The sequence below is a fragment of the Echinops telfairi genome, unplaced genomic scaffold (genome assembly GCF_000313985.2).
Source record: "Echinops telfairi isolate 266 unplaced genomic scaffold, ASM31398v2 ScPeMD7_14;HRSCAF=57, whole genome shotgun sequence".
Classification (NCBI taxonomy): domain Eukaryota; kingdom Metazoa; phylum Chordata; class Mammalia; order Afrosoricida; family Tenrecidae; genus Echinops; species Echinops telfairi.
Window position 1 is genome coordinate 1,153,245 of NW_022103911.1, and position 22,769 is coordinate 1,176,013.

The 22,769-nt window shown below is 41.7% G+C and overlaps 1 protein-coding gene across 1 annotated transcript in view; it reads left to right on the forward strand.

Annotated features, from left to right (window-relative positions):
• Nucleotides 1-19,677, forward strand: part of SPATA5 (spermatogenesis associated 5) — a 329,712-nt gene extending 310,035 nt beyond the window's left edge. Inside the window, exon 16 of the mRNA XM_030884790.2 lies at nucleotides 19,339-19,677. Within this exon, the coding sequence (XP_030740650.1) occupies nucleotides 19,339-19,515 (177 nt within the window). The 3' untranslated portion in view covers nucleotides 19,516-19,677. The remainder of the gene's footprint in view (nucleotides 1-19,338) is intronic.
• The last annotated feature ends 3,092 nt before the right edge of the window (nucleotides 19,678-22,769 follow it).

A 22,769-nucleotide genomic window follows, 5' to 3' on the forward strand; every position in this document is an offset into this window, starting at 1 on the left:
TTTGATCTTTTCTCCATGTATCACAACGTTACCTATTGCTCCAGTTGTGAGGATTTTAGTCTTACTTCTATTGAGTTGTAACTCATACTTCCTTAATAAACCCTTTAATCATCAAATTATGGATATGCTTTTTTTCTTTCTGTTTTAAAGCTTCTTTATCTTTAAAGATGCATGTTGAAATCATGTTAAAAAATAAATGAGAAGAGGAAAAGTGGAAAATGAAAAGTTAATATTATTTTCCCTAAATACTGCTGTTTCAGTCTTCTCTGTCTCCTCTTGCAAGAGAAAGAAGTTTACAAAGTAGGGTGAATCTGCTGTGAAAGACCTTACATATCATGTCTTAGCATTAAGTCAGAGCTCTTCAAACATAGATTGCTGTCCACCTCATTGTTCCTCTTCTGTAACCTTGTCAACACTTGTGTCCCAGCCATGTGCACAATTTTAATTGCATTTCAGGGACCATCCCAAAATAAAATGGTTCAGACTCATTGATCTGGAAAGTAAGAGAATCTGGAACCCCCTGATACATCCTTGTAGGTTAAAAGACATGTCTGAACATCACTTTTCAACCAAATAATAGAACTATAAGATAGTAATCAATACCTATGAAGAATGTGCACCTTAGAATCAACACCTCTAAAGGGGCAACATACCAAAGACAGAAAGGGATAGCAAAACCAAATAAATGGAAACAAAAACTTATTTTACTTACTTGATACCTATAGTTTGGCATGATTTGGGATCTTTATGAACAGGTAAGGAGCCCTAGTGGCACAGGATTAAACACTTGGCTCCCAACTGACAGTTCGAGGTTCAAACCCACCAGTCTTTTCATGGGAGAAAGATGCTGTCTGCTGGTGTAAAAATGTACAGCTTTGGAAACCCTATGGGGAAGTTCTGCTCTATCCTTCATAAAGTCACGGTGCATTGGAATCTACTTGACAGCAACAGGTTTGGATTAGTTGTAAGAAGCAGCATGCTTTAAGAAAATGGCAGCTAGAAACAGTTGGCCCCACAGTAACTCACCGAGCATTGCTTTTCAGTGGCATGACTGGCAGGGGGCAGTAGAGCTATTGTACCCCTAAGCACAAATTCCCAAAGTGGCATTTTTTCAACAGTATATTCTGAAGTTGTGTTATCAAGCGTGTCCTTGAGAAGATGCATATACTATATCCTCTCCCTCACTCTCTGCAGCAACCATCACAGACCTTGCTCCTCCACGCCGCCCCGCCCCGCCCCCCCCCAGCAGTTTTATTGGCATACAATTCAATAGCTCAGTCACATAAAGAAGAGTTGTACAATCACCACTACAGTCAGTTTTGGTACTTTTCCTTCATTCTTGTACTCATTGTGATCAGTTCCCCATTTCCTCCCAACTGCCAAGGAACCCATCATCTAGTTGTGTCTCTAAATTTGCCTCTCCTGGGTTTCATATGCAGAAAAACGTTGAAAACAAACAAAACTTACATGAATAACAAAGTAAAACAGATTAAGACCTCTTTTAATCAAAAAGAATGCAGAAAATATTAAAGCTGGAACAAATTTAAAGGGATCATAAGGGAGCTCAGATGATAAGGTGCTAAATTTTGACCCACCCAATCATCCACTTTCCAACACTTTCTGTATGTTAGACTATATTCCCTGCTCTCTGGTCAAAGGGGATTCACCGAGGGCTTAAACCAGCTGTATTTCCTGTTTGCTTTTTTTTTTTTTAACTGAAACAGCTTTAAAATGGGTCAAAAGGGAGATTGAATGAACAGATACCACATTTTGGCTTAACTACACACAGACCTTTCTTAAATCAATTGTACTCATGGACCGGCCCAAGGATCTTAGCCTCCTTCCCACACCCACACACAAAAGCACACATTTCCTGGGGGAGTTGCCATACCTTCACAAGTGTGACCCATGCCTTAACTCAATCTGGACCCACCACACTACCTTGCTCCAGCCACAGGGAGTTGGCTTGGGGCAGGCAGCTAGCTAGTGCAGGCCAATCAGAAACTTCCCACCGGATTTTTGATTATTAGAAGTGAAAAGATGACTGTCTTGTAACCAAAACTGTAAAAAACAAAACACAGGCTGTGCGTGGCCATGTTTTATACCACAAGGGAACTGCTGTTCTAGTGAGAAGACTGAAACGGAAGTAGAGAAGCAGAGAGAAAGTTATGGTGAGAGAATCCTGGTACCATTCCAGCCTCTGGTCTATTTGACCTACCAAGGCCCAAACACATTTCTTGTCTTGGGTTCTCTTAGACCTAACCCCATGCCGTGAAGTCAGTTCCACCTCATGCTGACCCTATAGGACAGAGAAATGCTCCATAGGGTTCTGAGACAATCAATCTTTCCAGAAACAGACAGGCTCATATTTCTCCCAAGGATTGGCTGATGGGCTTGAATCACTGATCTTGCAGTTCATTGTACAGTGCTTAACCCACACACTACCAAGGCACCAATAGTATCTTTCTCTTTAATTCCCTCTTCTAATTCAAATTGGGTTTCTGTTCCTGACAGTTGAAACCTACTGCCATCAAGTGAATTCCAACTCATATCAATTGTATAGAACAGTAGAACTGCCCCTTAGGGTTTCCAAGACCTTAAATCTTTCAGAGAACTGACAGGTGCTTCCTTCTTTCTTCTATAGAGTGACTAGTGGGTTCAAACTGCTGACCTTGGAGTTACCAACTCAATGGGTAACCCACTATGCCACCAAGATCCAAACCATCAAGTCAATGCTGACTCATCCTGACCCTACATAGGGTTTTTGAGACTGCACACATTGACAGAGCAGATAGCTGCTGCTTTCTCTCACGTAGCAGCTGGTCATTTTGAACCCCGTGCCTGGTGGCTAGCAGTCCAGTGCTTAGAGCCCTAAAATACAGCTGATGTCGTCATTAATTGCACACACAGGAGGCTTCAAAAAGTTCTTGGAAAATGGAATGAAAAGATCATAAGGCAGGATATAGTTCATTTTTCTCAGAGACATTCATATATATAATTTTTAAAATGAATCATGAGCCCTTTATTATTTAAGTTATCCAAGTAGCATTGGTTACAGCAATTAAAGGATAAATAACCTTAAATCTTTTCAAGACTTGGATTTCTTCCTAAAGAAAACAAATCAAAAGTGTTCATTAGAAGATTGATAGAAAAATTCAATAATTCTGAGGTTAACCCAAACTTAGCATAACCTTGCATGGAAACATTTGTGTATGTGTGTGTGGGGTTTAAATTCCACAAATATTACTAAAATGAGCAGTTGGCAGAAAGATGTTTTAAAATATTTGTTTTCAGCATGTAAAATCTCGTTTTATTACAGAATTCTTTTGTTAAAGGCACAGCTATGCTGGCTTCCTGCCAGAATGATGAGCTCTTAGCCTAGCTAACTTTAAAAGATACACTAAATGCTAACTTATACTTCATCCTTTAATAAAGTACTTAACTGATGCCATATCTTGTGAAATTTATATGTGTATCTGCAGATAGATAGAGACAGATAGAATAGGCATAACTAAATGTAGATATGTTTGCAGTTTTTTTAAGAGAACAGTTAGGGATAGTTGTGGGATAGACCTGTGAAATAATTCAGATTTTCTGTTAGCTATGTCAAAGGTGATCTGGGTTTATTTTCAACTGGACACCAGTATTCTGAAATGGGGGTGCTTACTGTAACAAGCACACTACCACCACATCAATTTTGACGAATAGTGACCCTAAAGAACAGGGTAGAACTATCCTTGTGCATTTCCAAGGCTGTAAATCTGTTTGTTTTTCATTGCTGCAAAAGCATTTATTAAACCAAATTTTCAATGTGTACAGCTGTTGTTTCTCAACAGACCTGTCATCCATCCAGGTCTACACATATCGGAAGGTGTTATCTTTCTCTCAACCCTCCCTGAAGTATGTGCTCTTCCATGCATACCACATCAAAAAAGCAGTTTGGACACCTTCATGTTCCTTATACATACTTTTTTGAGTTTGGAGAACAAAAAGAAGACTGAGGAAGCAAGTTCAGGATGTAGGGTCCAAGGCTACATAGAAGTCATTATATAAGTATAAAGCCTCAACTTTCTCCCTTGATGCACCTGGTCATTTCAAGCTGCTGGCTCTGCAGTTAGAAGCTACTGGTTCTTCTTACAATAGAGGCTTGCCTATCTGTAGTTTTATGAGGGGCTCTTCAAATCCAAAAGCACCTCTGAAATGAAATTCTTGGCACTTGTCTCACTATTCTCTTCACAGCATGATAGGGTACTTTTATGTGAATAGTGTGTCATTCATGATAGAGAATGCATTGACTAGGATTGCAAAATAGTTTCCGTTGTATCATAATCCCCTTGTGACCAGCTTACTCATAGCTCAGTGAAACAAACTTGTTCTATTCATTAGAAAGTCCACTTGTTTACTTCCAATAATTCACTTGGATGGTTAAAAATCTGAGGAAAGCCTACCTCGTTTAAAATGATGGCCGAAATATCTGAGTATAGTCCTGAATTCAGTGAATACATATTCTCAAATTGACTCAACTTTATAGGGTTAGATTTTTTAGTTAGGTATATAATCGATGCCTAATTAAAAATTGACCACTAGCTTTTCAGATATACCACCAGTTGCATTTTTTGGTACTACACCAATGCTGCCAAGATTTCAAACCACTCGTTTAAACCAAGCTTTTTTGTAACTGTATGATTTTGTTCATTATCAACAAGATGTTTCATCTACTCTTTGTGTATCTGTGGACTGCCCTTGAGGTTTTTCTGACAATGGCTTTATTTTAGGCTTAGTGAGTAAACATTTTTCAGTTTCTTTTTATGAGTCTTTCTGACCTTTCCCATTGCTGAGCTCAAGAAAAATTTTACTCTGTCATTAGGATTCTTTTTTTTTTAATCATTTTATTAGGGGCTCATACAACTCTTATCACAATCCATACATACATCAATTGTGTAAAGCACATTTGTACATTCGTTGCCCTCATCATTCTCAAAACATTTGCTCTCCACTTAAGCCCCTGGCATCAGCTCCTCATTTTTTCACCTCTTTGCCCACTCCCCCCTCCCTCATGAACCCTTGATAATTTATAAATTATTATTTTGTCATATCTTCCACTGTCCGACATCTCCCTTCACCCACTTTTCTGTTGTCTGTCCCCCACTGTCACTAGAATTCTTGTGAAAGATTTTGGGTTGCAGTAGTTTAAAAATGTTTGGGTCTATTAAATTAATAAGCTTAATCAAAAGAGAGAAATGTATTTATATTTTTTTCATTAAAGTACGCATAGGATTGAGTCATCGTTTTTCTCTCCTTTGGCTGTCCTGAGAGTAACTATAATGAAAATTATTGTCCGTGTGTGACTTTTACAAGTCATAGTAATTGCATTTAGGTTACATATCCACACATATTGTGCCTGTATAATTGTTAACCTGTATTTCACTCTGGACTTTCTGGAGGCTTTCGAATCAATAAAATAAATGATTTCCCTTTTTTCTTTTAGTAGATGTGCTAGAATTATAACTCAGAGTACGTATCACATTTTGTAAGACAACTCGAATAATTTTCTATGTAAGAAAATAATTCCCTCAATTTCTAAATACCCCAGATGTAGGGTGACCGTCAAACATCAAAATATGTCTGTATTTTAATTTTCACTCATAAATTCACTAAAATGATAACCATTTAATACATTCCATTTGTAAATTCTAAATTTGGATTGCATTCCTTAATGTTGTACCTAGATTTGCAGTCATATAATCTTTTCCCCACCCCCACCCCCACCCCCAACAGTACTGCTGGTATATAATTCACATCATACAATCCAATAGTTCAGTCACATCAAGAAGAGTTGTACAATCATCACTACTATCAATTTTAGGATATTTGCTTTATTCTTGTACTCTTTGTCATTAGCTCCCAATTTCCCCACAACCTCCTCCAAAGGAGCCATTAATCCAGCTACCCTGTCTACTGATTTACCTCTCCTGGATTTCATAAACATAAAAACACTTAAAAAATAAAAACTAATGAGAATAACAAAGTAAACAGATAAACACTTCCATTTTAAAAGAAGCAGAAAATATTTAAACTAGAACAAATTTAAATGGATCATAAGGGACCTCAAATGATAGCGTGCTAAATTTTAATCGAACTGCATCTTCAACAATCTACACCAATGCCTTCTGCATTTTAGCAAGGCTATTCACATCCCTGCACCATGATCAGAGAGGATTCACCAGGGGCTTAAATCATGTGTATTTCCCCTTCACAATTTTTTTTAAGTGAAATAGCTTTCAAATGGTTCAAAAAAGGATATCAAGTGATAAAGTTATTCCAGTCTGACCTGTGTCTTCCTTAATCAACTTTACAATGCTCTCTGTCTGATAATAAGGCTATTGACATCCCTCAACTATGATTCGAGGGGATTGACCATAGCCTTAATCCATGTGCCGATGCTCCCTGTAGCTTTTCTTCTTTTTAAAACTTTTAAATGATTTAAATAGGCTGTAAGTCTGTAGGTTTCACTTTATTTCAACAAAAGTCTAAGATAGAGAAACAATTCTATTCTGATAACTCCATTTTGTACTTTCTGTATTCCCAAACTGTGATAATTCTAGCCAAATTTTAATCTGAGGCTTAAATGATGTGGAAAAGGGGAAAGAGATATGATTCTGAAATAGCCATAGGATTTAAAGAAATATGACACAATTACTATAGACTAGCTTTCTAGCATACAATGAAAGCTTTGAACCTTCTCAGAAACGTGAATATACATACGAACCTTTTTTTAAATCATTTTATTGGGGGCTGGTATAACTCTTATCACAATCCATATACATCCGTTGTGTCAAGCACATTTGTACATTTGTTGCCATCGTCATTCTCCAAACATTTGCTTTCTACTTGAGCCCTTGGCATCAACTCCTCATTTTTCCCCTCCCTCCCCACCACTCCCTCTGTCATAAACCCTTGATAATTTATAAATTATTATTATTTTGTCATATCTTACACTGTCCAACATCGCTCTTCACCCACTTTTCTGCTGTCCATCCCCCAGGGAGGAGGTTATATGTAGATCCTTATAATCGGTTCCCCCTTTCTACCTCACCTTCCCAGCACTCTCCCGGTGTCCCCACTCTCACCACTGGTCCTAAAGGGATCATCTGCCCTGGATTCCCTGTGTTTCCACTTCCTGTCTGTACCAGTGTACATCCTCTGGTCTAGCCGGATTTGTAAGATAAAATTGGGATCATGATAGTGGGAAGGAGGAAGCATTTAAGAACTAGAGGAAAATTGTATGTTTTAATGGTGCTACACTGTACCCTGACTGGCTCATCTCCTCCCTGTGGCACTTCTGTGAAGGGATGTCCAATTGCCTACAGATGGGCTTTGGGTCCCTAATCTGCACTTCCCCCTCATTCACACTGATAAGATTTTTTTGTTCTATGATGCCTGATACCTGGTCCCTCCAATACCTCGTGATCACACAGGATGGTGTGCTTGTTCCATGTGGGCTTTGTTGCTTCTGACCTAGATGGCTGCTTGGTTACCTGCAAGCATTTAAGACCCCAGACGCTATATCTTTTGATAGCCGGGCACCATCAGCTTTCTTCACTACATTTGCTTATGCACACATTTGTTTTAAGCAATGATGTCAAGAAAGTGAGCATCATGGAATGTCAATTTAACAGAACAAAGTGTTCTTGCATAGGGGGAGTACTTGAGTGGAGGCCCAATGTCCATACTTGAGTGGAGGCCCAATGTCCATCTGCTACCTTAATACTAAACCTATAAGTATAGGCACATAGATCTATTTCCCTATCATCATATATAAATATGTTTACATATGTACATGGCTGTATTTAGACCTGTATGAATGCTCTTTCCCTCTTAGTTCTTTCCTCTATTATATATTTCAGTATGTTCTTACACCCCTCTGGGAATCAATAGATGTTAAGAACAGATATTTTTTTATGACCAGTAAACACAAACTGGTGAAATGTTATTAATGTCTAATTCTTATAAAGAATTTAAATGCACTATTAACTGGTTTTAGTTTAAATTAATTACGTGAGTGCATAAAGAAATAACTTAAACAACAAAAGCATTAACAGAGAAAGCAGCATCTTACAGACAAAAATAGAGAAGGTCTATGGGGTATTTTCAGAGTATCCTGTTTTATGTCAATGGTTTTGCTTTCATTTGTTATCTATCTATCTATCTATCTATCTATCTATCTATCTATCTATCTATCTATCTATATATATATTGTTAACTTACATCCTAGAGGAGGAATGGAGCTGCTTTCTTTCAAGAAAGAATACTTCTGATAGTGAAAACCCTTTCTGTGAAATAAGTCTAAGATAATAATCCTATTGTTTTCTTACTCTGTTGCTTGTGCTAATACATAGTTATGCTTGTTTACCAGGCCCTTTTTAACTGTTAACTCTGACTCATGGTGACCTTATGTACAACAGAGCAAAATGGTGCCCTGCCCTCCATCATCCTCACGAGTTTAGTCCATCATTGTAGCTCTTGTGCCAGTCCATCTCACCAAGGATCTCCCATCCCCTCATTGGCCCTCTGTGTCAATAAACATATTTTCCTCTAGTCAGAGATCCCTTCTTCAAACCAAGCAACTCAACAATGTTCTCTTTGTAATCCATATGGTTTTCTTTGACTAAATTTTGGAAGTAGGTTGGGAGACCTTTCTTCTTAAGTTGTCTTATTCTAGAACTTCTGCTAGAATTTCTCCACCATAGGAGACCGTCTGGCATTTAACCTTTTGCTGACCAGTCAGGAGTATACTTCTGTTTTCATGCCCAAACATTCCTGACTGGTCCCTAGTTCACTTGTGTTTGCACTTAGGTTGGTTTGTGTGGTTCTTTAGCCTGAAAGCATTACAAGGCATTCTAGATTGTATTCCTAGTTATCTTACTAGAGTCTAAGAAGTACACATACGAGATAAGCTGAGGCACTTCAAGACCTGTCTCTTATTTAACCCATCCCAACTTTGTTTTCTCTCATTGCGTTTTTTTCCTGAACTGTTTTATCCATATCCCCAAAGACATGACATAGCAATACTTCTACCCATATATTTTTAAAATACTTTTATTGGGGGCTCTTACATCTCTTATCACAGTCCTACATTCCTCCAGTGTGTCAAGTACATTTGCACATACGCCACCATCATCATTTTCAAAGCATTCTTTTCCCACTTGAGCCCCAATATCAGCACCCCATTTCTTTCCTTTCCCTATCCCACCATCCCTCACAAACCCCTGATAAGTTATAGATTATTTTTTCCATATCTTAACATCATCCACTGTTGCCCCTCCCCCACTTTTCCATTATTTGGCCCCCTGGGAGGGGGCTGTAGGTTGATCTTGGTGATCAATTCCCTCTTTCTCCCCCCCTACCCTCCTAATCCTCCTGGCATCTCTACGCTCCTTGTTGGTCCTGAGGGGTTTATCTATCCTGGATTCCCCGTGTTGCAGGCTCTTATCTGTAGCAGAGTGCATGCTCTGGTCTAATCCGACTTGCAAGGTAGAATTGAGGTCATGATAGTGGGGTGAAGGAAACACCAAAGAGCTAAAGGAAAAGTGTGTGTTTCATCGGTGCTATACAGCACCCTGACTGGCTCATCTCCTCCCTGTGACCACTCTGTGAGGGGATGTCCAATTGTCTACAGATGGCCATTGGGTTTCCACTCCATGCCCCCCCTCATTCACATTGGGTATGATTTCATTCTGGGTCTTAGAGGCCTGATACCTGATCCCATCGACACCTCATGATCACACAGGCTGGTGTGCTTCTTCCATGTGCGCTTGCTTTGTTGCTTCTGAGCTAGCTGGCCGCTTGTTAACTTCAAGCCTTTAAGACCCCAGACACTTTATCTTTTGATAGCCGAGCACTATCAGCTTTCTTCACCACATTCGCTTTTGCACCCATTTTATCTTCAATCATGTCGGGAAGGTGAGCATCACAGAATGCCAGATTGTTAGAACAAAGTGTTCTTATGTGAAGGGAGTACTTGAGTTGAGGCCCAATGTCCATCTGCAGCCTTCATTCTTAACATATAGATATGAGTACATAGTTTTATTCCCCTCTCATTATATGTGTGTGTGTACATACCTATATTTAGGCCTCTGTAAATGTCCTTTGCCTCCTGGTTCTTTCCTCTATTTCCTTTTTACTTCCCTCTTGTCCCACCATCATGTTCGGCCTTCATTTGGGTTTAGTAATTCCTTGCTGTTACATTGACCTTGTTTAAGCCCCACTAGGCATCATATGACCTTCCTTCTATTGATTTTAGTTCACTTGTTGTTCCCTTGACCCTGCGTTGGTCCTCCACCCCATTTCCTTTCTACCACCTCCCTTCTCCTATAGCCCCGCCCCTGGGCAACCATTGGTCCCGTTCTTTTCATCTCCGAATTTTGTGTCCTGCCTATCTTATCTAGATAGACATGCAGATACATTAATAAGTGCAAAAACCAGGCAAAGCCAAATAAAACAACAGTCAAAACCAACAAAACAGTAACAACAGCAGCAAAAAACAAACACAAAATAACAATAAAAAGAAAGCCACTGACAAAAATGAAGAGCCTATAAATAATTCAAGGTCTGTTTGTTGGCCTTTATGAGTGTTTTCCAATCAAGTCTGATGGGATGCCACACACTGTCTCCGAAGTCTATTTTTGGTATTCCCCAGGGGTTTCATCAGTCTGTTCCCCCTGATGTTCTGCTTCATGCCCTCAGTGCCTCACCCCAGTGTGATGGGGCCAGACCATGCACTATTCACGCACTGGGTCTCCCGAAGTGCCCAGGTTCGGTGAGGGACACCATGTCCTGTGGTGGGGCCAGCCCTACGGTCCTCCCAGTGTGTTGTCTGCTCAGAGCAGGAACATCATCCATGGGGCTTGGTGAGCCAGGCGGGCCGGGATGTCCTCTCCTCCCTCTCCATCCCTTTGCATTTCTCCCGTGTGCTCTAATCCGACGTGCCCCTCTCCCCAAGCTGTAGCCCCAGTGCTGTCCTCTGAAGTACCGTCTTCTGAGGAGGACGAGAGCGGGTGGGAGGAGGGGGTCCACATAGTCGGGATTGGGGCTGGCCCTGCAGACCTCTCTACTGGTTCCCAGATACATGCTGCCGGTATGTTGTATTCATGTCTTGGCGCATCATCTACCCATATTTCAGTATGGCACAGGTTTCAAAAAGGATGTTTCCTAGCAGTGAAGTACTTTTGAATGAATTTTATGGAGACATTTTGTCTGATTGTCCAAATGACTTTAGAATTAGTAGTCAGCTGAAAGATGATACTTTATCAGAAGATAGTAGTGAGTCTGACGTTGTGAGGTGCTGTAGAGTCAGTTCCAACCCATAGCGACCTTCCGCACAACAGAACGAAACACTGCCCAGTTGTACGCCAGCCTCACAATTGTTCCTATGCCTGAGCCCATTGATGCAGCCGCTGTGTCCGTCCATCTTGTCAAAGACCTTCCTCTTTGTCACTGCCCCTCCACTTGACCAAACACGATGCCTTCTCCAGGAACTGGTCTCTCCTGACAATATGTCCAAAGTTTGTAAGACAAAATCTTAACCGTCCTTACCTCTCAGGAGCACTTCTTCCAAGATGTACTTCTACCAAGACAGATTTGTTTGTCCTTTTATCAATTCATGGTCCTTCCAATATTCTCCGCACCACAATTCAAACACACTAGGTAAAAAAGAAATACAATAGTATCAGACGGTAAAAATGATTCTGATGAAGAATGAAAAGAAAATTACGTTTCACCAACCTTGGAGGATTTTATAAATATTCCAGGTATAAGTAATCAATATTTTTTGATAATAGTTGCTTTGATCAAATTATATATAATCCTAAAATGATGGGTTTTAGTGAGGATGTTTTGTGAAAGTGAAACTAGCTACATTTGCAACTTTATTCAGCTAAAGGCAAAAAGTTGCAAGACTAATATATTCACTTGTAGAAAAGTAGCCAGCAGCACAGGATAGTTTTGACTTGAAATAGCTGGTCAGCAAACTTAAAATACCCTCCAGCATCATAGTAACACATAAGGCACCACAGTACAACAAAGTGCCTGGTGGACAGTGGGACAGTGGAGATGCCCTTTGACTAGCTACAAACTGTCTTTTTTTTTTTTTTCATTTAGCATAGCCATTCATGTCATACCTTAATCTTTAAAGTGATTTTAGGGATGCCAAACAAGTTTGCTAATCTCATCCCTTCCTGCAGCAGCTTTGAGGATTGGCAAGAATTGATAGAGGCTTGTTACAGATTACAACGGAGTATAAAGATGCAGAAGGCTGTAACTCCACATGCTCCATTCTACAAGTGTAGAAATGGGTCCAGATTCCCAAGCTAGACAAGATCTAAAAAAAGCTACCCAGGGCATCTGAAGCTGGAGAGTTTCCAAAGAGGCAGCTTTATGTGGGATAAGATGTAGGAGCTGGCAGTGACAAAGGCTGACAGATAAGGAAGAAAGAACAGGGTTTCTTAATACAGGGTTCAACATACTTGCACATGTTAACTCACCGCCAAAACAGCGGCAGGGAGGGTCAAACCGTCCACACTTCTGAGGGGCCTTGGAGCAGTTTGGGTAGTTAAGCCTTGCTTAACCTCCTCTCCCAAGGAGATCCCTCCTCACCTCTTATTCAGGGCCAGCATCAAGGGCTCTCATCTGGTAGTTAGTGGTTTTTACCCAAGGGATATGCCTCTTGACAGGACTCTCCCCTTCTTCTGGCCATTTCTTGATCATCAGCCTCACAAGGAATCACAAATACATCCTCCAGTTAATTATGACTTATTGTGACACAGACATTCTTGTGTTTTTTGTTCGTTTGTTTTTTGGGGGGGTAGGGGTGGGGGGGGTTTACGCCATAGCAGGCAATTATCTTAGTTGAAATTGCCACAATAGAGGCAGGATGTATGTGTTCAGGGAAACATGAGAACATTAAAAATAAAAATAAAAAGATTTTTTTTTTCTGTGCAGAGGATTCCCGCAGAGGGCTTATGGGTAAAGGAGCATGCTAACATGGGGGTGGGGGTGGGGGGGTGTTGAGGACCAGAAATAAGGCTGGAGGGCCTTCACCGACCTTCTGGTCTAGTGAGGTGGGGCCTTCCAAAAATCTGTGTGAGAAAATCTAAGAGAATGACAGTTTTTCTATGAACATGAAATTAGAGGGTTTTTTCTCTGAACTTTTTGTGGCCTCTAGATATTTAGCATACATGACTGTATACACTGACAACTGCAGTCAGTATATGGATAAACCACAAAACCATGGCACAGTGATCCTAAAGCAATCCGGCTGGAGGAGGGCTGAAGCTGCCTCGGGGAAAGGCATCCACTGGGGACACTGACACTGACTCCTCTCCTTTAGGCCGTACTTGGCACTCCTTGCTGCATAAAAATGGGACTTTATTTTCTTCACTGCTACCTTCTTGAGTGCCCAGCATCTTGTGGATAAAGCAAGGTGATCTTAAGCAAATGAATGAAACAGAAGACCCCCAATGTGTTTGTCCTCTTATCCTTCTCCTTTTCTATCGCAGTCCTTCCTGTTCTCCCCAACCCTGTACCAGATGGCATGTGCTTTTCAAAACTAAAAATACTCCTTTTTAATCTTGAGATTCAATTAAGTTAGGAGCATGTAAAATTCCCACCTTACTAAACGATACACAGGGACATTTGCAATGCAAGGTCTTTTCAGCCCCCAAACTGTACGGAATAATCAATTTCCGTTAATTTTTAAAAGCCAAACTATTAAGGATTCTCCATGTAAATTATAATGAAAGGTTACGTGTTGATATGCCTCTACTTCAGTTACATTTTTAAAGGAATGATAATAACTTTAATTCATCACAATTAATTAAGCCTCCCCCCCCTTTCTGATGTCAGGTTGACTGGATTTTCACAGACATTTTCCTGCCTTTTTGGCTTAATTCTATGGGTGGTATTCTACTTTGTGTGACCTTAGCGGAACCCCAGTGGGTTCATTATTATAAAGCTCATTTGACTGGTAATCCAAGGGAATTCAGCCCAAACGCAAGTTATGGTTTTTTATTTTGTTTTTAATGTAATCCTTCACATCTGAAAAATCTTATACCTGGCTGCAGCACTTAGAAGTTTTTCGGTGGGTGGAGTGGCATTTTGAAGGACTTGAACTAAGTGCTGTTTGCTACCCCTCCGCCTCCAGGTCCCAGTCCAGCTTCCTCCCAGAGCTGCTGCCCTGACAGTTTGGGGCACCACTCGTTTGTGGCAGTGACAGTGTGACTTCCAGCTGCCTCTGTGCAGCCAGGAGCCTGCTGGGCTCTCTTCAGCCCCCATCTTTCATGCCCTACCATTCAGCCACCTTTCAGCGTCTCAATGGGGCCGGGGAGAAAGGGCCTGGCCGGTCCACAGGAGCACATAATCTCCCAGGTAGCCTCCTCCTTGAAGCACCTCAGTGCCTGCTATTCGCAAACAGCAGGACTCCACTCTCTACTGGGTTCCTAATCCCTCAGACACACTGGCCATGGAGGTCGCGGCTGTGAAAGTGAAAAGAAAAGCCAGGGGGCGGGGCGGGCACGGAACACAATGTCCCCGCCCGGGCCCTCCAGCGGCTGCGCGCACAATCAGCGCCAGCTGCAGCCCAATTAAGCTCAACAGGTCACAGGTGTTCCAGACAGAAGATGCTTTCAACAAAACCACTTTCTTGAAAATACCTAAGACTTTTTAAAGCACTGGAGCCCGTTTCTTTTGGTGGATTCTTTAAAGCTATTTAGTACACTTGAAATACAAAGAAGCTGAAAAGCACATTTAGGCCTAGCTGGAAGGCGGGCTTTTTCCTTCATGCCAAACAGCAGGAGAAGCAGCCAGGAGCCCCGGAGAGAGCGCGCGCATGCCGGCCCATGCCTGGAGTCCGTTTGAAGCGGCATGATGCATGATTGCCTGGTCTCCAAATATTCTATTTTGCCCTAGACAAGAACAGAGTCCACTCACACGGGCAGGAAACCCGTGTGTGGCTCCATCTTTGTACTCTTAGTTCTGGCTTTCCTGTGAACTACCCCTGCCTTGGGAGGCTTAAAGTAAGCATGCGGGGCCAGCTATCAAAGACACTTTCCCTCCGAAAGCTGCCCTGCTGGCACATCTGGGAGATGGGAGCCCAGCAGGAGGATGGCTCTGGCTGCTTACCTTCCCGCCTTTCTGTGGGCATATGAACAGCTGCGGAGAGGCAGAGGCTTGGTTAGATTCCATCGACCTATTGGAAGTAAGCAAAGAGCCTTAGTGGTGCTTGGGGTCAGGCGCTGGGCTGCTAACCTGAAGGTCCAGAGTTCAAACTGCCCAGAAAAATTTAGTCTCAGAAACACTGTATAGAATTGCAGTGGGTTGGAGTTGACTTAGTGGCAATGGGTTTTTGTGTTTGGTTTGATTTTTTCTTTTTGTGCTGGAAGTGAGCACTTGTTAGGTCCTTACTATAGAAGCTTACTTGACAGATAGCATTCCTTCTTTCCCGCTTCATCTATTACTTGCAGGTATATTTTTTCTGTTGCCATTATTATGATCTCTCTGCTGCATGTAGCCAGGAAATTCAGATACTCCCCAGGCTTTCTCTGGAAATGGTAGTGACTGTCATACATTTCCCATGGGGTCTCCAGTCTTGCAGGGCACCCGAGAGAAGGGAGGGCCGTTGTGAAACAGACATGAACAGGGAGTGGTTACAGAGTAGGAGGGCAAACACCCACCGTGCAGCCTGACCGTTTCGCTGACCTTCCTGTTGATTAGTGTTTGGTACACATTCTTTGATTTGACTGCCCTTCTTTAATCACATCATTTTTAGAAATTATTGCAGCCTTTTTAGAAAGTATGTTGGTTTTAATTTTTGTAATATGCCTGTTTCTCTTTTACTAAGCTGAGCCACCTGTTTAAACCCTTCCCGTCTCTTGGATTGGAGGAAAGGACCGTAGCTATGTAGAAGAGGGTTCATTTTTTCCACAGTGAAGTAAGACATTGTTCTGCTTCTTCATGGCATTCAGAATGCCGCACAATGCCTCTTTTACCCTTTTGCATTTAAAAGTGAGTAATTATATTTCCCAAGGTTCAGTGGTCAAGAGCCTTCTCATCATGAGGAGCAGCTTCCCCACACTCCTCACAAGTAGAGTTGTCTCACATAATCCATTTATTGCTATATTGTTGTTGTGCCAAAGGCACTGCTTTTACAGAGAGCAAGTATAGCTTAGCATGAAAATTCACATTCATGTGCCTCTTTGCTTTCCTTGCTGAGTTCTCCCCCCCAAATTTGAAAACAATTACTATATCCAGTGACTTTGTTTTGAGGATTCGTAAGTATTCTAAAAAATGATTTCCTGTTTCCTCTTAACTCATCCCAGATAGACCTAAGTATTTCAGCTAGCACTCCATTTTGTTCGGTGACATTCATCAGATGTCTGATGGTCAAATCCATTGTTACTGCTAAAGGAACCAGAAGGGACTTTTAGACTTAAGAGCACCCAGTAAAGGGGTGGCATGGTCGCCAGAACGTCAGCATTTCTTGGTCTGGTTTTGAGAGAGAGAGATCTCGGGCGGCCCGTTCTGTTCATCTGTCATCTCCGTCTCATACTGCCCACACCTACAGTACTTTTATCATTGCAGCTGGCTACATATGTTTGCTAAAAGCATGGCTATCTGATTTTTTCTCCAAATTCACTAAGAACACATAATACAAAGCCTCAGCTTCACAGAGCCAGCCAAAATATTTTTGCTTTTACAACCTAATAGGGAAAGCAACCTTGTTGGTAGTTAGCTAATAATTCATTTAAATGATCTTAGTTGGAAGCCTTTCAGGGAATAGGACAAGATGGTGAAAGGATTAGGGAAAAGCTTCAGAAATCCTTTTTGCCAAAGACATTAAGGAGCTCAAGTGGCCAAGAGTTTTCTTTCTAAACGGGTTAGTTTAACATTCCAGACAGTCTGTGATTCAAATTCATCTATTCATCTACACAGCTCAGTGAGGGTCTTCTGTGGCCTCATGGGAAAAATTCAACTGAATTGCTTATCACTGAAACTGGCTTTGAATGTGACGCTAACAGTGATGAGCATGTGTGTGTTACGATCGCAAGTGTCCACGTACACATGTGCCCACTGATAGTTGTCATTGTGGCCCTGTGGCTTCGGAAAACTATTTTGTGGAAGTTTGCTGGGAGGATTATTCCTTTTTGTTGTTGTTGTTGTTTCCATTCTCTGTTTTGGCCTCTACTGGCTAATGGAATACACTTTTTGCTGCCTTTGTTCTCACCTTGCTGTCTCTGCTCATTTGATGCCTGCCGCTCCGGGTGCCTTTTTCTGCCTGTCTAAATTCTTTCCTTCGCACTTTGGGCCATGAAGCCAGTTGCAGTTATTCCCTTCCACCACATCCAAAGCACGTCCCTTATGCCTCTTTGAGAGGACTTCTCATTCATGTTCACGCCCTGCTGGCTGTGTGCACCAGAGAACAGATAACGTCCTGCCCAGCTCCAGGGCTGGCCTCCCCTAGTGAGTGCTCAGCACTGTGGACGGTGCGTGCTGAAACAGGCAGGGCCCTGTCGGATCATTAGCCCGCACCAGTTGCCCTCCCATCGCTCCTGACTCGGAGCAACTGCGTCTCTGTGAGAGAAAAAACATAGGGTTTCAGAGACGGCTTGTTTGGTTTTTTAAGTAACTCTGTTCTGAAGGCATTGGTGTAGGGGCCCATGTGTACTCTCCTGAGGCTGAATGGGGGAAGCACTCCCCCTACTGCCATTGGCCAGCAGGAAATTCACTTCTTTTGCCTCTACCGGTTTCTTCAAACTTTTTACCTTGCAGACATTTCTTCAAATCATTACTCGGATGACCTAAAGGCTGATCAGACGGGGTTGTCTCTCATTAGCCCCTTCACCTCCTCGGGGAAGCCCCCAGACGCCAGTGGGTCTCCTGTGTAACTGTGGATATCCACTTTCCCATGCTGGGCAGATAGTTCCTGGCTTTCTTTGGAATTATTAATGATCACATTCTGATTTTCAAAATAACTTTTTCGGGGGTACTAGAATTGAAATGATTTTACTAAACAAAGCCCAGACGTTCTGTTTTTGCCTTCAACAACGAGGTAACTCTCCTAATTTCTGAAAAGCATTCACATGCCTAACCACTAATAGTTAACTCCAGTGCTCATTAAGGAAACACAGAATTAAAATAGTTACATTGTCGAGATTTGACAAAGCCATCCAAATCTATGCATGTTTTTTTGAAAGCTCCCTAAACATGCTGCTAAATCCCTTAAAAAGCTACTAAACTGCTTTGGCAGCCATTAGCCCCGCATAAGCAGAGGAACCCCTTTCAGTAAGTGAACAAACAGAGAAAATATGCTGAATGGCTGGACAAATGTGTTTCAGCTGGCCCTTTCACTTACTGATATAAGGGCGCAGTCAGTATCAATCACTGTTTCCCTGTGGCCCTGGAATCACAGTATCTCTTTTCATCCCGCAAGCTCTTTTCACCACAGTAATGTGTCTTTAGAACGACACTGGCATCAGCCTGCTTCCGCTGTCTGAAGTCCAGGGAGCTTAGAAACACATTTCAGGATTTGAGACTTCAACCTTCCTCCCCTTCCGTTTTCCTCCTGTCTACTCTCTCCCCCTCCCTCTGCCAGCCACTCCGCTCCCCCAGCCCCTCCCCCACATTCTTTTCAATTCTTCCAGCTTTCCTTGCTGAGTAAACAGAATTCACTTCTCAATTCTAATGCAGTTCTCCAAAATAAACGTAGACAACCCTATCTGATATTCCCAAGATTTAAGAACTGGTTGAAGAGATGCACATAAAGAAATGCTTTTACATGTTGGTGATACATCAAAGGTTGAAAGGAATGTGGAAATTCTATGCTAGGACAAGGTGTGCCCAAGAGCAGGGCCTCGCTCCTATCAGAATGGCTCCCTTATCACTTAGTGCTTACCTCCCCCACCGTGCGCACACACTCTTCCTTTGTTGCTGTGTATGGAAAGGACATGCATACAGACCCGTTCCCCCTCCTGAGATTATAAACTCCTCAAAACCAAATGGCCCCGTCTTAAAATCTTTTTTTTTTTTTTTTAATTCCTGGTTCTGGGTGCTGTCATTAATTGGTTATTTTTGGAGTACATGAATGAAAAAACAAAGAAGGAGATGTTCTTTCTATGTTTGCTTTTCACCTTTTTGAAAATCTTAGATGAAATAACTTGCAGAAAAAGATTCAGCAGTATGCATAAAATTGTAGAAGTTAGCACAGATGAATATTTGGAATATTAACTTTCTCTAAAAGTATTGATTATCCTAACCCACTCACTCCCACCCTCGTTTTTGTTCCAGATTATAACTGTCTGTCAAGAGGCAGCCCTTCTGGCTCTGGAAGAAAACATACAAGCAGAGTACGTTTTGAAAAGGCATTTTACTCAAGCCTTGAGAACCGTGACACCGAGACTTCCCGAATCGTTGAGACGATTCTATGAAGGTTACCAAGAGAAGAGTGGTCTGCATACACTATGAAAAATGGCCTGTGCTGTGTACATTAGACTAAAAACCTCCCTTCTAGAAAAAGATTGCGGTGATTTTCTTTTTGTTTGCTTGGGTTTGGTTTTGTTATTTTAATTTCTAATAGATAAAATGTCTGAAGATAAAATCTCCTAATAAATAAAATGTCTGAAGCATCTTCCTAAGAGTTCTTGTAGATATTTTAAATTATATGGTAGCGTGAGCAGATCCCTGGGCTTGAGTTTAAAGCCATTGTATCTAGAATTGTGTGCTGGTGTTTTACAAAACGGACCTGTAGCTTTTTCCTACTTGAGCTAGTTTGTTCGTCTCATGAACTGCTTTCCTTTACTCCAGAATCCACTTCAGCGCCTTCCTAAATGACAAACCTGTGGACAGGGAATGTGGATAAAAATGACAAGAGTGGATGGCCAGCCAATGATTATGACCAAACGTAACAGCCAGGCATAGGTGGCTGTTTCCAGTGTGTATGTGTTCACATTGTAAGTAACACCTACACTTTTGCTTCACATTTTTAGTCTGTACTAGTGGCAAAGAAAGGGATAACGTTATTTCATATAATATCCTGTGAAAGCTTGAAAAATTAGAAGTATAAACCCAACCTGCGTTTTGAGGGTTTGGTTGTGTTGTTGTTTTGGGGGGTGTTTTTTCCCCCCACACTGGAAATACTATGTGTTCCTGTTTTAACTTGTACACTTCAGTTGCCAGTAAACGTTTTCAGTTCAAAGATAAAGCAAATTGTACTCTTAATCATTTATCTTCAGTTACATTCTAATTATGAGTATTTATGTTCTTAGTTATTTATCGTTAGGATTTCTTGACACTTTAATGCCCTTCAAAACACTGTTTGAAAGTGCTTCTCCGACTTCCAGTTTAGAAGCTGGCAGTGGAAAGAATATGCACTTAAACCCAGTCACTTTAGATCTTTCAAAAACCCCAGAAAGACAAGTCAGGTGAGAAATAACCTAATTATCAAAATACTGGGCCTAGGTAGTTTAGTGGTGGCAGATATTCTGAATGCATGTCTCAGATATTTCATCCTTTGATTATCTGATATAGATTAGCAAGATTTTGATTTCTAGGCAGTGTTTGTTGACTGTTATATAAAGCCATTCAGGAGACCAAGAATACTACTATTTAGATATAGTAGGCACTCATCACTGAGTGGGAAATAAAATAACGCCGTTCATAAAAGAGCCACATAACAAGTGCTGAAAAGTAGCCACGGGGCAAGTGTCTTCTCCTAGGGAATAGAACAGGTTAGCAAACATCTCCAACACTGGAGAAAACTTCTGAACACTTCTGATTTTGATAATAAAGCTAGAACATTCAAACAATTACTTTCATGCTCTTCAGTTTCCCTTTGGTTACTTATAGAGAAAATTGTGAAGAGAAGGACCTAACTTATACCATACCAATGCATAGTTGAAGGCATGAGAAAATAAGAGAACTCATCGCCAAAGGCCAAACCAAGACAAATTTTAAAACAACCACAACAACTACCAGATTCCCAGTAAAATAAACGCTGAAACTCACTGTCAAATTCCAACTCAGAGCTGCCCTATGGGACAGAGTAGAACTGCCCCTGTGGGTTTCCAAGACCATAATTTTTATGTTTTCTTTCTTTAATTGGTATTTGATCCATATATCACACAATTCAGTAGTTGAATCATATCAAAATTGTACACTTATGACCACAATTTCAGAAATTTTTCTTTTTCCCCCCTATGATTCAGTTGCCTTTAAAATGAGTTGTGTAATCACCTTCCGTTCTTGTGCTCCCTCCCCCTCCTGCCTTCATTGTTTATTCTCCAAACACCCTCACCCTCCCCACCCCTACCTCCCCTTGAATATAAGGCAATTGCACTTGTAATTTTTCCAGTGACCCATCCCTCTGGACACTAGGTATGAGGAGTCTGTGCAAATACAGTTCCACTGTGAGCCGCCGCCGCCCAGGAGTTGTTGTTCCATGCAGTTCCAACTCCCATTCCTTTGCAATCTGTTTCCCTTAGGGTCGGTACAAGAGCAAAACTTCTGGATCAGTTCTCCCAGGTTCAAATCCCTACCCACCATATCAAAACCTGCCATGTTGCTGTAAGGGGAGCATTGAGGTACTAAATATATGATGATTATGGGTCCCTTTCCACTGGACACCCACCAAACCTGTGGTCCCATGCCCCCAAGGTCCAATGACCACCACTTCCCCAGGATGGGCCGGCCACTCAGGTTCCTCTCCCATCCGAGTGCCGCAGTCCTCTATCCCAGAATGTTGGCACCTTTGAGTCTGGGCTCAGTTCTTTCTGCTGGGCCTTTATGTGAAGTCTGGTGTAGCCCCTAGATTATGCCCTGCTGCCCTCAAGGTCAGTGTCCAAGGTAGTCACGGTGTTCAGTCCATGGCAGTGTTCCACTGAGGGTTGGGTAGAAATGTATTCATAGTCTACCAGGACCATAAAGTCTGGTCCATTGCCTCCCTACAATTCTCATTTTGCATCCCTTCCCCATGTGCCACGAATGCTCTCCCAATCACCCATTATACTCCCAAAGAACTGTCCGTGTCTCCTCCAAAATGTAGAGGATCCTCCCCCCTGGTCTTGGCTTGATTTGCCATCAAGGTTCTCTTTCCATTTGTGTGTGTGTGGGTTTTTTTGGTTTATTTTGGGGGGAGGGTATTGTTAAATTTGTCTTTCCATTCGTGTGGGGGCGGGGCATTGTTTTGACTGTGTTATAGCTAGTGCACAAAACTGATTTTTTAATATAATGCATAGGTTTTCCATTTTGAAAAATAATGGTCACGTTTATAGAAGAACCAAAAAAACGAGTATATGTTTAATTTCCCTTCATCAGGAGGGCTTCAGAGGCTCTGTAAAGACAGAGTGAAAGTATTCCCCTGACCTGTTGATACTTAAAGGCTTGCATGCTCAGTCAGTAAAGTCTAGGTTTCTTCTGTCATATTTCCTTGACTCTTTCCTTTCAAGATGAGCACACACAGAAGCACCCTTTGAAGTTGTGTGTGGATTAAATCAACACTGGTTTTCAAGTGTGACCCACACAACCAAAACCAAACCCACTGCCGTCAGATTGATTCTGACGCCTGCTAACCCTGCAGGTCAGAGTAGAACTATCCCGTAGGGTTTCGTAGGCTGTAAGTCTTTAAAGGGCAAACTGCCTCATTTGTCTTCCTCCAAGTGGCTGGTGAATTGGAACTGCTGACTGTGTAGTTAGCCCAACTCATAAGCCCCCCTGTCACCAGG